The sequence below is a fragment of the Capsicum annuum genome, chromosome 2 (assembly GCF_002878395.1).
Source record: "Capsicum annuum cultivar UCD-10X-F1 chromosome 2, UCD10Xv1.1, whole genome shotgun sequence".
NCBI lineage: Eukaryota > Viridiplantae > Streptophyta > Magnoliopsida > Solanales > Solanaceae > Capsicum > Capsicum annuum.
Window position 1 is genome coordinate 120962662 of NC_061112.1, and position 17262 is coordinate 120979923.

Below are 17262 nucleotides of genomic sequence, written 5' to 3' on the forward strand. Positions count from 1 at the left end.
TATTAGAAAACCATTAATGCAATAACCTAATAATAATCGCATTAACCTAATAATAATCGCATTAACCTAATAATAATATAAACCATGAACCTCTTTATTGATTCAATTTATTAATCAATTCGATTTTTCACACCACTACAGCCTCCAAGGCTGCACTAGCAACTCTAGATTGAAAAGTTATGTTACATAAAGCCCACTGCTAACTCCAACCATTCACTATTTTTACTACTTCTAGATTAGTACTATATTTGACAACTGATGACAATTTAAAAGAGGGTTATTTTGCTTTTTTGGTTTCCCAAGGTATCCTCACAATCGGAAGTCGTGAGACTAATTCTTCGTTTCACTGTCTCCGTTCCACTGTCAGCGCACTAAGCGGTAGGGAACTGGCCACAGCGTTTTCTCCATTCACCAGAGGTGGGGATCGAACCCCCAACCTCTTGCTTAAGGGGTGAGGTGCTGAACCACCACACCAACCCCTGTGGTTAAAAGAGAGTTCATTCAACAAAAAATTACAATATATAAGGTTAAATTTATTATTATTTTTTTTTTTTATGTATATGTAGTTAGTGTTGTATCCCTTTGGCGTTTTCATGGCCTCGGTTATTAACCAAAATATGAAATTAATTATTTTTCACAAAGCTAGTCGATCTCCGTATATCAGAAAACAAACAAATCAAGATGAAAGTTTATTTTATAAATTAAATCTGACGTAAATACTTTGAGATGACTTTTTAATTCACATAAACTCCCTATGCCATATTAGAATTATCGATAGTCATCCCCCAACATAAACTCCCAATTCTGTATGCCATGTTAGAATTATTGCATTTTTAGAATAGCAATAAGTAATAAGAATGGCAAAAGACTAATATTTATTCCTTCATCTAATTACGTTACACATCTAGTATATAATTTTCGTAGGAGAAAGTATTTTTATTATCATTTTCAATTTTTCTTCTTCTAAACATAGATCCAGGAAATGGGAAATTTTTTTTTTTATGGATCTTCAAAAACAGACACAATATTTCAGAAAATACAAACAAAACAGGTTTAATTACTATTTGATGTTTCCAAAAAATTTGTATAGTTATGAGAATTTTATGGGAGGATGAGGGCAAACGAGAAAAAAAATGCGTTATTTCCTATAACATGTAATTCTTTAATGCATATAATATAATGCCATGCCAAATCTATGGTCAATTATTCTTCCTTGTGATAAATATTATTACTAATCATAATAATAACAAAATTGACCACTGTTGTGTTTGGATCTTCTTTCATATATAGTAGAGTACGTACATAGTTCCAATTTAGCCTGATCTGGCGGGAAGGGCTATTTGAATTTTGACTTTTTAGAGTAACTCCATCTCTTCCACCATGTGCTTCACCTAATTTAATACTATTTGAATTTTGACATCTTCAATATGTCGGGAAAATATTTTAAATTTGATTCTCTCAAATCTTTAGTCTATACCTCATATTTAATCATACAATATTTAACTTTAATTTGAATTCAAATATCAATCTTGCGTACACAAAATGATAGTTTACCATGTGAGGAATATTAGGTCAACTTGGGTTTACATGTTGTGGAACAACTATATATAAATATTTTACATGAAGGGGAGAGCTAATTAAGTTAACCAATGAGAGGATTTTATATATGTAGAGAGAGAGGGAGGGGGCAGAGATGAGAATGTTTCGGTGGATATATGGGTATACTAGGAAAGATAGAATTAGAAATGAAGTTATTTGAGATAAGGTGGGGTGACTTCGATGGAAGTCAAATGAGGGAAGCGAGGTTGAGATGGTTTGATCATATGATGAGGAGGGGAATGGATGGCCCAGTGCAGAGGTGTGATAAGAGGTTGACTAGGGATGGTTTTAAGCGAGGTAGAGGTAGACCAAAGAAAATATTAGAGGGAGGTGATTAGACATGATATGGAGCAACACCAGCTTACCGATGACATGACCCTCGATAGGAAGTTGTGGATGAGGCGGATTAAGGTAGAAAGTATTAGTTTAGGATGTTGTATTACTTGGTGTATCTTGTATATGGTATTATATATTGGATGTATTGATTTCTATTGTATCTTGTCCTTTTACTATTTTTTGTCTAGATTGTTTTATTTGGAGCCGAAAGTATATCGGAAACAACATCTTTATTTCATATCTGAGGTAGTGGTATGGACTGCATACACTTATCCTCCTCAACCCCACTTGGTAGAAATATACTAAATATATTGTTCTAATTGTTGTCGTCGTCAAAGTGATGAATTACTTGATTTTCTCAGATATCACCATTAATGGTGTTTACTATAGACTCAGAGAGGAAGAAGAGGAGAGTTGGTTGGAGAGAATTAGGACAGAGAAAAATAACTTCTCATTCAGAAAATGATTTATCTCATTGGGTACAATTGATCCAATCTCTACTATTTAATATCCTAATTAACTCTAACTAATTGCTAGCTATATTTTACATCACTTGTTGTACAACTGTCATCTAGTCAGCACTAGTTCTAACTGCTCTTAACACCCTCCCTCAGACTGATGGTTGAAAGAGATCTTTTAACATCAGTTTGGACATTAAATAATCATGTGGATGTTTCTTGAGGCTCTTGGTGAGTAAGTCAGCTACTTGCTCCTTGGTAGATACATGAAAAGTCTTGATCATTCCTTGTAATAGTTTCTCCCTAACAAAATGACAATCGATGTCAATATGTTTTGTTCTTTCATGAAATATTGGGTTTGCTGTAATCTGAATAGCAGCTTTGCTGTCATAGAACATCTGAATGGGAACATTTATATTGATCCCTAGCTCCTTGAACACATTTACCAGCCATGTTGCTTCAGCAACTGCTAAGGCCATACTCCTGAATTCTGCTTCTGCAGAACTTCTTGCTACTGTAACCTGTTTCTTAGATTTTCAAGAGACCACAGCTCCACCAAAGGTGACTAAGTACCCAGTCACAGATCTTCTGGTTTGAAGGCATCCTCCCCAGTCAGAGTCACAAAATACTCCCATTTTTTCAGAACTTACATATGGCATGAGAAGTCCAAGGCTTGGAGCACCTTTAATATATCTTACAACTCTCATGGCAGCATCAAGATGAGATTGCTTGGGTTGATGCATGAATTGACTGAGCACTTGTACTGCATAAGATATATCAACTCTAGTCATAGTGAGATACAAAAGTCTACCAATGTCTCTGATACTATCTAATATCTGCTAGTATGGAATCACCATCACCTGAATTTTGATTAGTAAGTTTATCAAATTCAACAGATTTGAGTTTCAGATTAGTCTCCAGTAGAGTTGTAGCTGGTTTAGCTCCCCCAAGTCCCATCTCAGCTATTAGCTCAAGAGTATACTTTCTCTGGCTCATCACAATACCTTTTGATGACCTTGCAAACTCAATCCAAGTCTTTCATCTTAAACTTGAGTTGTAGGCTATGTCTTGTCTTCAGTATTAACTCAGCACTACTTCCTGTGACCAACAAATCATCCACATACATAAGAACTACTATCAGTTCAGATTTTACCTTCTTAGTGAATAGAGAGTAGTCAAAGTGACTCTGAGTAAACCCACCCAAGTTGCACAAGAGCATCAGTGAGTTTTTTGTTCCATTGCCTAGGGGCCTATTTTAGCCCATAGAGGGATTTGTGAAACCTGCACACTTTAGTCCCTCCCTAGCTTGCAAATCCCTGTGGCAAAGTCATGAATACTTTCTCAAGTAAATCACCTTGAAGGAAGGCATTATGCACATCCATCTGAAATATAGACCACCCTCTAGCAGCTGCAATAGCTAGAACAGACCTCACTGTGACCATCTTTGCCACTGTGAGAATGTCTCAGTATAATCTAGCCCCTCCTGCTGGTTGTACCCTTTGGCTACTAGTTGAGCCTTATATCTTTCAATGGCACCTGAAGAAGTATATTTGATCTTGAAGACCCACTTACACCCAATGGGATATTTAGAAGGGGGTAAATCCACTACTCTTCATGTGTGGTTATTTTCAAGAGCAGAGATCTCTGCTTTCATGGCAGCAACCCACTTAGGATCCTGGACAGCTTCTTCAAAGGATTAGGGTTCTACAGTATTAGAATAAGCAGCAAGAGCATGACTATAAGATAGAGAGAAATGAGCATAACTCAGACAGTCAGATAATGGGTAGCAGCAACTAGCCTTGCCTTTCCTTAATTTTTGGTGATATAGTCTTGCATCCATAGGGGAGGTTTGACTGGCGTAGCTGATTTTTTGAGTGAAATGAAAGAAGAAAAGGTAGTAGAGATAGGTGGTTCAGGTTCAGATGAAGAGGTAGGAATCTCAGTAGATGAAACATGAGGTATAAAAGGTGGTTCAGATGAAGTAGTAAGTGCAGGAGCATGACTTGAAGTGGAAGAAGGTATAGAAATTGAGGGACAATAAGTGTACAGGTAAGAGGAAAGATCAACAATAGAAAACAAAGGAGATCCTGTAGTGGGGAATATAAAAGGAAAGACTGATTCCTTAAACACCAAATTCCTGTTGATGATCAACTCCTTAGAGTGAAGAGTGTACATCTTGTAACCCTGCTGAGTTGCTGAGTAACCAAGGAAAACAGCTGGAACTGCCCTTGGAGCAAATTTGTCATGCTTTTTGACATCAGTAACATATCCTAAGCAACCAAATACTCTCATATGAGTAAGAGAGGGAGCAACACCCTTAAGAATGGTAATTGGAGCTTTGCCATGAAGGACTGAAGATGGTGTCCTATTGATGATGTATACAGCTGTAGATACACATTCACCCCAGAATTTGAGTGGTACATTAGCTTGAAACCTCAAGGATCGAGCAATTTCAAGAATGTATCTGTGTCTCTTTTCAGCAACTCCATTTTGCTGAGGAGTATACATACAAGAACTCCGTTGTTCGACTCCAAATATTTGCAGTAACTCAGTCATGTGAGAGTTAAAAAATTCATTACCATTATCTGTTCTAAGAACTTTCACTGTAGAAGAGTAAATATTTTTTATCATAGTAAGGAATGATCTAAGAACAACAATTACTTCACATTTAGATGGTAGCAAGAATATCCAAGTATATCTACAGTGATCGTCTACAAGAGTCAAGAAATACTTTTTTCCATCATGAGTGGAACCCTGTAAGGTCCCCACACATCTGTATGTAGAAGCTGAAAACAAGACTTGGTAACAGATGTACTCACAAGAAAAGAAAGCCTAGTCTGCTTAGCTAGGGGGAAAATAGAACAATCTTTGACAGCAGTATCATTTAGTACATTAGGTACACCAGGTATAATCTTCAGAGAGCTCACAGGAGCATGACCTAACCTCCTATGCCAGAGAAGAACATCAAGTGATGATGTATTCTGAACAGTGCAGACTGACACTGGTCTAGAAGTAGAAATTGAGTTATTTGCTGAAGCACGGGTGATTTTTGAATTATCTGAGTTGAATACATATAGACCATCTTCATTCCTACCAATCCCCTTCACCTGTCCACTTAAGATGTCCTGAAATATACAAAAATCAGGATAGAAGAGAATAGCCCAGTTCATTTTCTTAGTTAGTTTAGACACAGATAAGAGATTGTATCTGAAAGCTGGAATGTGCATCACATTTGAGATCTTATGTCCTTGAAATAGATGAGAAGAGCCTAAGTGAGTAACACTTGCTATATCACCATTAGGCAATTACACTCTGCCCCTTTGATCTTGTGGAAATATTTTAAACTCGTCTAGCAACTTAAGACAACCAACCATATGGATTGAGGCTCCTGAGTCTACTATCCATTGACTCATAATAGAACTCATACCTGCAGACATTACAGCTATGGCACAGTCAGATGAGTCAAATTCTTTATCCAGCATTTGTAAGATCTATGTGTATTGCTCCTTAGTGAATTGATGTGGCATCCAATTGATGTTATCAACACTTGCAGATACACTCGATCCTCCTGCATAGTTAGCTATAGAAGCGGATTGCCTAGCACATGCATTACTAGAGACATCCTGAGAACAGTTAGCTATTGGATGCCCAAAAGTATATCCAGAGCCAAACCTCTTTTTAGGTGATGAATTAGGTGGATAGCCATGAAGCTTGTAGCATATTTCCTTTGTATGTCCTTTTAAAATGACAGTAGTCACAATACACTCGTCCTTTCTTCATTCTATAAGTGTTGTTTGAGCTAGGATATCTGTTTCCTCTAGGAGCATTCCCAAAGTTAGAGCTAGGACCAGAATTTCTTTCACCCATAGCATCAGAAGAATTGATTTCTCTTTTATAGGAATTTCCCCCAGAGTTGAACCCTGAAGAGTTATTGTCTCCTGAATAGCCTTCACCTGATCGAGGATTGAAACCAGCTGAACTACCACCACCATGTACTGTACCTTTTCCACTTAATAGGGTTGTACCTCCCCTGATTTCAGGAATGTGAGATTGATTAGACATAGTTCTCCTGCTCTCTTCTAAGATAATCATTGCATAGGCTTTATTAATGGTAATTGTTGGTGACATATTGAGAATCTGATTACTGGATTGGGAGTAAGACTCGTTTAGTCCCATTAAAAACTCCAATAACCGCTGATATTCAAAGTGTTCAACATATCTTTTAGATTCCTCACAGCCACAACCAGGGCAAGGCATGAGTGCATCAAATTCAGCCCATAATTCTTTGAGTCTAGAAAAATAACTAGAAACAGATGAAATTCCTTGTGTAAGTGTAGCAATTTACTTGTGCAAAAACAGAACTCGCGAACCGTTCACTTTATCAAATCTCTCTTTCAAGTCCATCCACACAGCACACGCACTCGACGCATAAACCATACCACTTAGAGGCTTAGTTCTAACGGAATTCATGATCCACAAGAGCACAATGGCATTACATTTCTCCCAAAGGTCATGGAGAGAAGTATCAAAATTGTTCTTAGGGTATTTCCCATTAACAAACCCTAATTTACTTTTCCCCAATAAACTAATACGCATAGTACTACTCCATAGTGAGTAGTTTTCCGGACCAGTAAGTGTGACCTAGATTAATGAGCTACCTGGTGTGTCCGATGGATGAAGGAATAAAGGATGATGTTGATTAATGACTGTATGCTGGGTAGTGTTACCATTAACTGGATCTGCAGTAGTACTGGGATTTCCACCATTGTTGACCGCCATTACAGCTGTGACCTTGAAAATACAAACCACTCAAACTTGCACAGAATGAGTTCAACAGGAAATTAATTATCGGATTGATCTATTGGCGGATCGAAGAGACCAGCGAACCTGGCTTTGATATCATGATGAATTACTTGATTTTCTCAGATATCACCATTAATGGTATTTACTATGGACTCAGAGAGGAAGAAGAGGAGAGTTGGTTGGAAAGAATTAGAATAGAGAAAAATAACTTCTCATTCAGAAAATGATTTATCTCATTGGCTACAATTGATCCAAGCTCTACTATTTAATATCCTAATTAACTCTAACTAATTGCTAGCTACATTTTACATCACTTGTTGTACAGCTGTCATCTAGTCAGCACTAGTTCTAACTGCTCTTAACACAAAGGTTGTTTGAGCTAAAATGAGTTGGTTCGATGTTCTAAACAATGGATTATAATCTAACTCACTCAACTCTTATTAAGTTTTAATTTCTTGTAATTGTCTAATTACCTAAATAATTCTTTTCTTTCTTTATTATGACTTTACTATAACATTTAGATGGATCGGACAGATCATGTATTTCCATGGACTAACTTTATCATCTTACTAAAAAGGGTAAACTGTACGAATATTCTATTACAATACCGACATTAAACTTAGGTCCATTTTTAATTACATTTTTTTCACGTGTACTACTTTGGATAACTTTAGATATATGATATCCTAGTTAGTCTTGACTGAAGTTTCATGAAGTTCGAGTCATTTTTGCCTGACTCGAGTTATTTTCTATCCAAATGTTTATACACATATATGACCAAAGTCCAAATGTTTGGGATTTATAGTATCTTGTACAACTCCACCTATTGTCTTTTGGTTTACATTCAACTGCGAAAAACTCCGTATTTTTTTTTATTATTTGATTTTCTCATACGATGTTTTGTATTCATTTTGAACTTCCGTACTAAAAAAATGAAATCTTTTTTCATTATAGACGACTTCATTTTCAGGACTTGAACCTGCGCGCATACAAATTATTCTTTCAAGAAAGATGTAATTAAAACGTACTGCATGCATTTTGTAAACCAAAAGTGTCAATATGAACAGATGTGTACTCAGCTAGCAAGATATATGACCATTAGTGTTTTTTTTCAGGAAGCTTCACTGCTTTCCCACCAAACAGTTTATATATATTTATTTGAATGGCTCTATCTTAAAGCTAAAGACAAACAAGAAATTTTCCAATATTTTTACAGAAACAATCTCAGAAAAACTAACAAAAAATTGTGCTTAAATTCTGCTGCAACTTGTAATTTTGTGAACCAACTTTAGTTTCGAGAATAAAAAAAAAAAAATTACATATATATGTGTGTGTGTGTGTGTCCCATTTGTATAGCTTTTGTCATTAATAGAGTCAAAGTCAAATAGCTATTGGTTGACCGTTGAGCCTTTCTCATCAAAGGCAGCCGATTTTTTAGATCCTTTTGTTTTTGTTTTTTTTTTGTTTGACTTTTGATTTTCTTCACACTATACTTAGTATCTTTATGCAATTAGTCGAAATAAAATTTATTTTTTACTTTTTCTATTCTGTATATAAATATTATATATTATACACCCACCATCAATTTTTAATAGAATTCATCAGTGTACGACAATTTAGATTAATTATTCTACTATATATCAGAAATTAAATAAAGGTTTTGATCCACAAAATCACATCTTCCAGGAACTATTGTTTGATTCCGTGGGGCTGTTAAATAACTAACCTTCAAGGCCATTAATTAGTTTGAACTTCAATGTATTCTAAACTAAAATAATTTTTTTTTCCTCTTCATAAATGTACTAGTTTAATCCTCCACCAAGTATCATTACCATACTTTATTTCTTATGATTCAATATGGACATGAATAGATTTATGAAAATCCAAAATCCTATATGTATATGAACGTCATTTTCTTATTTCTAAGTCACATTTGAGTGTTGTTTGAATGAAACCTTCATATTTATCCATTGCACCACGAATTAAAAGTAGATTAATTAGGAATATACTAATTACGTTTAGTCATGATCAGAGAATAATAATGTGAAGATTGAAACGCAAACTACATATGTACCATAGTGTTTTTCACATGATGTGATTGTCCAAAAATCTTTTGAAATCCCAACTCTAGTGCATTACAAAATAATGTGTCATTATCTCAATGGAAATGACAATTTATCACTAAAGTTTATAACCCCTTAATTCCTCATTCACGTCAATTATAAAAAGTCCTTTTGCTATCTAAAAATACTGCGGTCACACCACGTGCTTTGGCTAATTCAACAAATATTACTTTTCCATAAAGGAAGTTTAAATGAATGTGTATATATGTATATAGTCTTTGCAATGTTGTAGAAATTTTCCCTTAAGGTGTGGTTGACGGGAATTCAATGACTTTTGTTTCCATCATGCATTTTGTTAGAAATGGTCCATTGTGAATCAAAATATTATGTTATGTTAATTTCAAATTATTTGTGGCAATTCATCAACTTTAAAACATGAATCTTATCCACCTCTACCTCTGTTTAAATAGGGTTGTTTTATATATGCATAGAATTTTCTTAATTACAAAAACTTATGGGGATGATTACTTGTTCTATTAATTTCCATTACAAAGTCAATCAATTATTATTAGTCTATAATCAGTTGATTATCGGATAAATATGATTAATAAACACCTTTGGATAAATAAACAAATAAATAAATAATGTCATATATTTATATAGGACCAAAATGCAAGGAAGAAATGTAAGAACCATAACATCCCTTGATGCGTGCACTCTAAGTCTAAGCTAGAGTTCTAGTTATCTTGGTTCGACAGAACCTACTAGGTTTGTCATATCAAATATTGTATTTGTGTTAGATTGAACTCCACTTAAAATGTATAAATAATTTATTCAAAACTCCATAAACGATATTTTCGAAAACTCATAACTCATTAAATCAAAATTTTAAATTCACATTCGGTCATGCATGCTATGCAATGATTCTTGGGAAGCAAATCAATCCCACACCGGAGAAATAGAGGATACATGTCTAATATTTAAGTCTCTCACCCAATTCAACTAGTATGAGGTCTCTTGGGAGGTGTCCAAAAACAAATCCGTGCGGTCAAAACAATGATCTGTATAATACAAACCAATCTAACTTTTTTTTCCATCTCTGCACATGTGTATATGAACATATACCCATATAGGGCAACATAAGATGATTAAACAAATCGAAGATGATCAAAAGGAATACATGACTTAATTACCTCATAATGTTGATGAAATCCACCTTAAGATGAAAAATGAATCATTGCTTCCTCTCATACGAAAGAACACCTCAGGTATAAAAGCATTAATCAAAAGGGCGGGCATGCATCTAAATAAGCTCAAAGAAGAGAAAATTAGATAGTATATATGATGGTGAAGTACTAAATATATAATACATGAGATAATTAAAGAAGAGTCCATCTATATCTCTAAATTATTACTAGATAAAGAAAAGAGAAGAGAAATAGCTATAAATAAATAAGTTCAAGTAGGGTTAATTAAAGGTGAAAGACTCAAGAACCTCATGGTTCTTGTTTAAGATTAAACATAGAAGGAACCATGTCTTGGAGAAGTCCATAGTCATGATGAGGAGGAAGCTGCATCTGTTGATGATTCTGAAGTGGATGAGTTAGATTTTGGCGATACATAGGGGGGCTTCCAAAAGCATTGCCATGGCCAAAAAGTTGAGGCATTTGAGCCATGATGAGTTCTTGATGAAAAGCTGCAGCTTGTGGTGCCATTAATGGTGATGGTTGTGCTAACATGGAAGGATTCAACATTCTTGCAACGCTCCCACGGAGTGTAGCTGGCAAATGATGGTTGTGTTGACCTTCATATGTTGTGATAACAACAGAGGGATCTTGATATGACCTCTCCACACGCTTCTTCACTTGGCATTTTTGACTTGTGCACCTGTAATAGCTCCTGTAGAATTACAAAAACAACAAGAGTGTTATCATCTATAGTTCAACTATTATGTGATCTATATATATATGGTTTATAAGAAGGTAATGTTTTAGTCTTAAAAGAAGAACATCATGACATTGGTGAAAGAGATTGAAAGATTATATCCTACCAAACAACATATATATGTATACACAAGATATATCAATATGAATTTCGATTGCTCAGAGATAAGATTTGACCAGTTTATAACACCTTTATACGAATCTAAGCTTAATGTCTTGAACAAGAAATGGGAACATAACTTAGGGAAGTGGGAACACAATCTTTAATTTATATACTAGTAGGTAACAATGTGGACTAAGAAAAAGAAGAAGAAGATGTTGTCAATTTTACTAGTTAAATACTATAGATTTGACTAGCTAGCTACCTAATAGGGATTCTTGATGGAAGAGAAGTGTATTCTTTTAGGGTTTTGAAGGATTTTTTTAAAGAAATGAGCCCCCCCACCCCACCCCACCCCCCAAAAAAAAAAAAATCACCTTGGATAAGGGCTATTCTTAACAGCCTTCTGTCCATATTTCCTCCATCTATATCCATCTTCAAGATGATCAACCTCACTCTTTGTCATGAATGCAAATTTTGGTGGCCTTTGCTTCTTCTCTCCCTTCTTTTTTCCTTTATTCCTATACATATAATCATCATTTCCATGAATTAATCCATCAAAATTAAGAATGAAAATAAGCAAAAAAGGTAAGGCAGGATCTTGAAGTATAACTTACTCTTTTTTAGAAGCATCTTCACCATCTTCTAAGGATTCATCCTTGACTTGCTTATCTTTCTTGTTAGAATCGTCATGATCACCAGCAGCTTCATTAGAAGAAGAATTTGAGACTGAAGAGTTTGGTGTAACTGGGGTTTCACTAATATTATTAATATTAATATTAGCATCCACATGATGAAGATCTTGTTTTATCATATCATCTTTACTTGAAGAAAATGGTGATGGAGATGATGATGAAAATCCAAAGGGTTTCCCAAGTGAATTGTTGTTAACATAATCACTACTTGATCCATATAAATACTCATTAGTATAGCTCATAAAAGATGGATCAAGCATATGTATATTTTGAACAACTGATGATGAAGAATCTTCTTGAAATGGCTGGTGATAGTACAAATCTCTTAGTTCATCACCCATTGAAGAACAAACTAAGAAGTAGAAGAAAAAGGGATTTTGTTTCTTTCGGGGGTGGGGGGTGGAGGGTGGAGGATGGGGTTTGACAAGAGGTTGATAATGTGTCTGTATTTAAACTTTGACAAAAGGTTTTTCGGTTTGAGGGCTTTGAGCTAGCTAGCTAAGGTCTATTTTTATTGTATTTTATTAATAATTTTTTAATGGCAGAATGAGATATTATATGTATATTATTACTAGTTTAAGTTTTGTAAAAAAGAATGTAGACCCCACTTTTGTAAAGAAGGTTTGACAAAGTTTTAAGTCCATAGTCATTTGTCACTATGAGTATACATCTAGCTATCAAAACCATTTTTCCTCTTTATTCCTAGTTTTGGAAGAAAAAAAAAAGTTATTTCTTGAAATATATATTGTCAAGGTAAATTATCTATTTTATTTTACCACATTTTTCGTGTTAAGGATTTAAGCATTTGAGACAAACGGGGATCATATAAATAATAGGAAAATGATTATAGCTATTTAATAGAGAAAATAAAATATTTTAAATGTGGTGATGATTAAGTTTTGGCAATATATCTAGTACTCTTTCACACTTCAAATCAAATGTATAGTCAAATTTGTCACCGTTACATACTAAGTATCTTGTCTCGTTTTGGTGAACAAACAATACGTACTTTATGGAAAGCAAATTGGAACATTTTATTCTTTTATTCGAATTTTGATTCAACAGAATATATAGTGGTTTAGTTAAAATGGAAGCTAGCTAGATAGATAGATAGATAATCATTAATTAAATAAAAATAGAAAGCAGTGAGCTATAAATTAAAATAAAAAAAGAAAGATATTAATTAGAATCTAGATGCATGTCTTAAGAAATTAAAATAAAAACACTCTCATTCTGACAATTTCAACAACATTCTGCTCATTGACTATTACGCAAGATATAACGTAAAAGAAGAGGTTTTCCATTAATATTTTGATGTAAACATCTAGAGAGCCACATAAATAAATAAATAAATAAATAAATAAATAAATAAATAAATAAATAAATAGAAACTATAACGATATATTAATAAGTTCAAGATATATATTGTTAAATAATAGAAATCTGACTGGTTCAACACCATTTTTCAAGTCTCAACATTCAGTACACGTACGTAAAAAATTAGTTTTACAAACACATCAAAAAATAACAATCCCGAGACTTCAAGTCTGTATACATTTGAAAAGAGTTTAACTTCTGTACGTTATTAACAGTTTGAAAAAGACTTTTCACACTATCAAATCGTCTAGAATGATAAATTTTAATAAATTATCCTAAAAAGAATTATTAAATTAAAATATAAAGCAAGCTACGTGTTCCAATTAAAGACACACAGCTACAAAAAAGTCAAGTTCTTTGTGTAGATACTTTTTTTTATATGTTGAATCACCTTAATATAAGAATTATCCCTCCACCATTAGATACGAAGTATTTAAATAATTGCTCGATAGAGTACTTTGAAGTACATGTACAAATATCAAATTCATTTGAAAAATTAAACAAGTGAGTCACTCTTGCATTCATCTTCAAATGAACAAGCTTGTATTTTCCTTATTTTTTATTGTAACAAGAGTAAAATACTGTATAATATACTGTTTGTTGTATTTTTCTTATTGGAAAATGTGAGGAAAAAAGAAAAAGAATAAGCTATTATCAGCTTGAAAACAAATGTGGGTGAGAAAGTCAGCGGAGGACTAAAACAGAAAGGGAAGAATAATAGTAGAAATAAGATTTTAAAGACTCGGGAGTCCGTACTAACCCCACTCTTTCACTTTTATTCCACTCTTATATTAAAAACCTATATTTTTATTTTTCTTATTTATTTTAACAACTTAAGAAAATAAAATTTCTCATACTATCCTTAATATTAAATAATAGTAATTAAATTTAAATTTTTAAAATACATTATTAATAACATATTCAGAATTTAAAAATCATAGATTCTTCATATTAGATAAAAATAGAACTAAATATTCCCTCCGTTACATGTATCGTCGTTTTCTTTTATTCGTTTCAAAAATAATGTTATCTTTTCACATTAATCTCCATTTTATTAAAAAAAGACAACTAAAAAATAATCAATAAAGTAACTTTAAGAGGGGCAATTTTATAAATTATATAAAGTCATCAATTATTTCTTAAATTTTGTGTCCGATTAAAAAGCGACACATAAAATAAGACGAAGAAAATAACAATTAAGTAGATTTGAACCCACAATCAAGAGATCAACATAAAATTTTTATAAGTCCTTCTTTGGCACTAGACTTACAGCACGCTATCATTTTTATATATTCACTAAATTTTTTCAATATAAATATAAAATTTACATAAAAATTATTAAATTTTCAAAAATCTCTACCCAACCTCCTAAATTCGCCCCTAATAAATATTTTTTTTTTAAAAAAAATAAGTCAATTGAATAGGAGCCGAGTAATATGAAACTATTTGAGTCAAACATTTGGGCCATTGGAAAGGTGTATAAGTGAAACACGTGTCCCTACTTGGCACCGGCATTTGACCGTAGCCGACACATGTACTTCCCACGTGCCTACTGCTCTTTGGTTTTCCCAGCAGCTGTCCCTCTTGTTTTTTTGCTGATTGCCAACCCACGTCACTCTCTTTCATTTTTCCCACCCACGTGCTCATTCACGTTACTCCGATACATACAGGGGCGGATCTATGTAAGAAGGTTTGGGGTGTCAAGGCACTCCCATTTTTCGGTTGAAATTATGTATATTTATGTGCATATATATCAATTAATATATAAATATTATGCTTGACACCCACAATATCAAAGAAATTGGTGGTGCAAGTGGTCGGAATGGTTGGGTTTCACTCTAATTGCTGCGGGTTCGATTCCCGCTCATCATTGTATTTTCAATTTTTAAGAATGATTTTTAGCACTAAACTATTTGTTTTCTCTTAAAAAAAAAAGATATTGTGGCTATGAAGAATGGAATCCTTGACCTCTTCTTACAAAACACTTGAAAATACCAACTAGGCAAGCCTTCATGCGGTACCAACATTTCTTGATATATATAATTATAGTTTATTGACTTCACTATCCTAAAATATAGTACGAAGTATAATTATTATTCAAAACAAGGTGACACCAAAAGCTTTCGAATCCTGAATCGGCCTCTGAATACAGAGATTTACATTCAAAAATATTATTCATCCTAAATCGGCCTCTGAATACAGATATTTACGTTCAAAAATATTACTCATCTCATTTTGTAAGTATGATGTTATTAATCTTTTATAGAAATTTGTGAGTAAATCACTTCGAATGTGGTTAGTACATCATTATTATAGGGTGTGACGTTTAGTTTATAATTTATTTTTAATCAGAGAATTGAATTCGAGTATGAAAATAATGTCCCTTTCGACAAGGAGAACTACTGCCACCCCTCCCTTATCCAATAATTAGGCTTTGTATAGCACAAATATTGATTTACTGGATTAATAAATTCCATATAGATCGATGAACCAAAAGTAGAAAAGATTAACCTTAGAAACAAAGTTCAATCACATTTATATCAATTTTTTTTCCTAATTATCTTACGTATTTACGCTGTTTTGAGAGTCCAAAAAATTAAAAAGTGAAGTGAAACTGATTGTCACAAATTTCCTTTTTCGGTCATGTCAACTTATCAACGAACAAATGAAATCTACTAGAAATTACAGAAATAATCACAACTTTTATTTCACCATTGAAGCCAACAAGGAACGAATGAGAGAAGAAAACTGATCTTTCTTACTCACTAATGCTACAGTACAGCTGTCTATTTATAGACTACAATAATCGACTCAACAAACTAAGGGAGTAACATGACTAAACTACCCTTAGAAAAATTAACTGATATTTATATTTCCAATACTCCCCCTCAAGCTGGAGGGTGGAAGATATCTAACACACCAAGCTTGGAAGTGAGGAAATGATGCTGAGCTCCATTAAGACCTTCAGTCATGAGATCAACAAGTTGTAGATCAGTAGAGACATAGGCTGGAATAATCAACCCTAACTTGAACTTTTCCCGAACAAAATGACAATCAATCTCAATATGTTTTGTTCTTTCATGAAAAATAGGATTAGCTGCTATCTGTAGTGCAGCCTTATTGTCACAATAAAGCTCAACTGGTAAATGCAACTTAACATCTAATTCCTTCAAAAAAACCTGTAAGCCAAGTGATCTCTGCGGTTGCCGCTGCCATACTTCTGTATTCTGCTTCTGCAGAACTCCTACTGACTGTGTGTTGTTTCTTAGACTTCCAGGAAATGAGAGAAGCACCCAACTTAACGACATAACCTGTCACTGATCTCCTAGTGTTAGGGCATGCTGCACGGTCAGAGTCACAGTATACAGTCATAGTAGTGATTTCTTGTGCCTTGAAGAAAATACCCAGACCAGGAGCACCCTTCAAGTATCTTACTACTCTTAGCGCAACATCCATATGAGATTTTTTAGGCCTTTGCATAAATTGACTCAATACTTCAACTGAAAAACAAATATCAGGCCTAGTAATAGTCAAATATAGCAATTTACCAACTAATTGTTGGTATCCTAAGACATCCTGTAGCTCTGGATCATCCTCTTTCCCAACATGTGTATCATACTTGACCGTAGTGAGTTTTTGATTCATCTTTAGGGGTGTACTTGCAGGGTTTAGCACTGCCTAATCCCATGTCTGAGATTAACTAAAGGACATATTTTCTTTGGTTTAGGAGTACTCCTTTATCCGATCTTAATATCTCAATTCCAAGAAAGTACCTAAGCTGTCCCAAATCCTTCACTTTAAAGGCCTTATGTAGTGCATCTTTAGCTAATTGAATTAGGGCAGCATTACTTCCAGTGATGAGTAAGTCATCTACATACACAAGAATGA

The 17262-nt window shown here is 33.8% G+C and overlaps 2 protein-coding genes across 2 annotated transcripts; both read right to left on the minus strand.

Annotated features, from left to right (window-relative positions):
- Positions 1–10661: 10661 nt before the first annotated feature.
- On the minus strand, positions 10662–12484 carry LOC107857040 (WRKY transcription factor 71). The gene is made up of 3 exons (XM_047406761.1): positions 11920–12484; positions 11680–11823; positions 10662–11158 (listed from the first exon to the last, which is right to left on the minus strand). The coding sequence occupies exons 1-3, from the start codon at positions 12336–12338 to the stop codon at positions 10756–10758; spliced, it is 966 nt and encodes a 321-aa protein (XP_047262717.1). The 5' UTR covers positions 12339–12484; the 3' UTR covers positions 10662–10755.
- A 3778-nt stretch (positions 12485–16262) lies between these two features.
- Positions 16263–17019, minus strand: LOC124896249 (secreted RxLR effector protein 161-like). Its single transcript, XM_047407787.1, has 2 exons — positions 16554–17019; positions 16263–16336 (listed from the first exon to the last, which is right to left on the minus strand). The coding sequence occupies exons 1-2, from the start codon at positions 17017–17019 to the stop codon at positions 16263–16265; spliced, it is 540 nt and encodes a 179-aa protein (XP_047263743.1).
- Positions 17020–17262: the final 243 nt, after the last annotated feature.

What these genes read in the sequence shown, in the direction of transcription:
- LOC124896249 (XM_047407787.1), bottom strand. Translation starts at nt 17,019, where the DNA reads ATGAATCAAAAACTCACTACGGTCAAGTATGATACACATGTTGGGAAA. An exon ending in AGAGATCACTTGGCTTACAG is followed by an intron (nt 16,337 to 16,553) that starts GTTTTTTTGAAG and finishes TCATGACTGAAG; the next exon opens with GTCTTAATGGAGCTCAGCAT.
- LOC107857040 (XM_047406761.1), bottom strand. Translation starts at nt 12,338, where the DNA reads ATGGGTGATGAACTAAGAGATTTGTACTATCACCAGCCATTTCAAGAA. An exon ending in GAAGATGCTTCTAAAAAAGA is followed by an intron (nt 11,824 to 11,919) that starts GTAAGTTATACT and finishes TTATATGTATAG; the next exon opens with GAATAAAGGAAAAAAGAAGG. An exon ending in AAGAATAGCCCTTATCCAAG is followed by an intron (nt 11,159 to 11,679) that starts GTGATTTTTTTT and finishes GTAATTCTACAG; the next exon opens with GAGCTATTACAGGTGCACAA.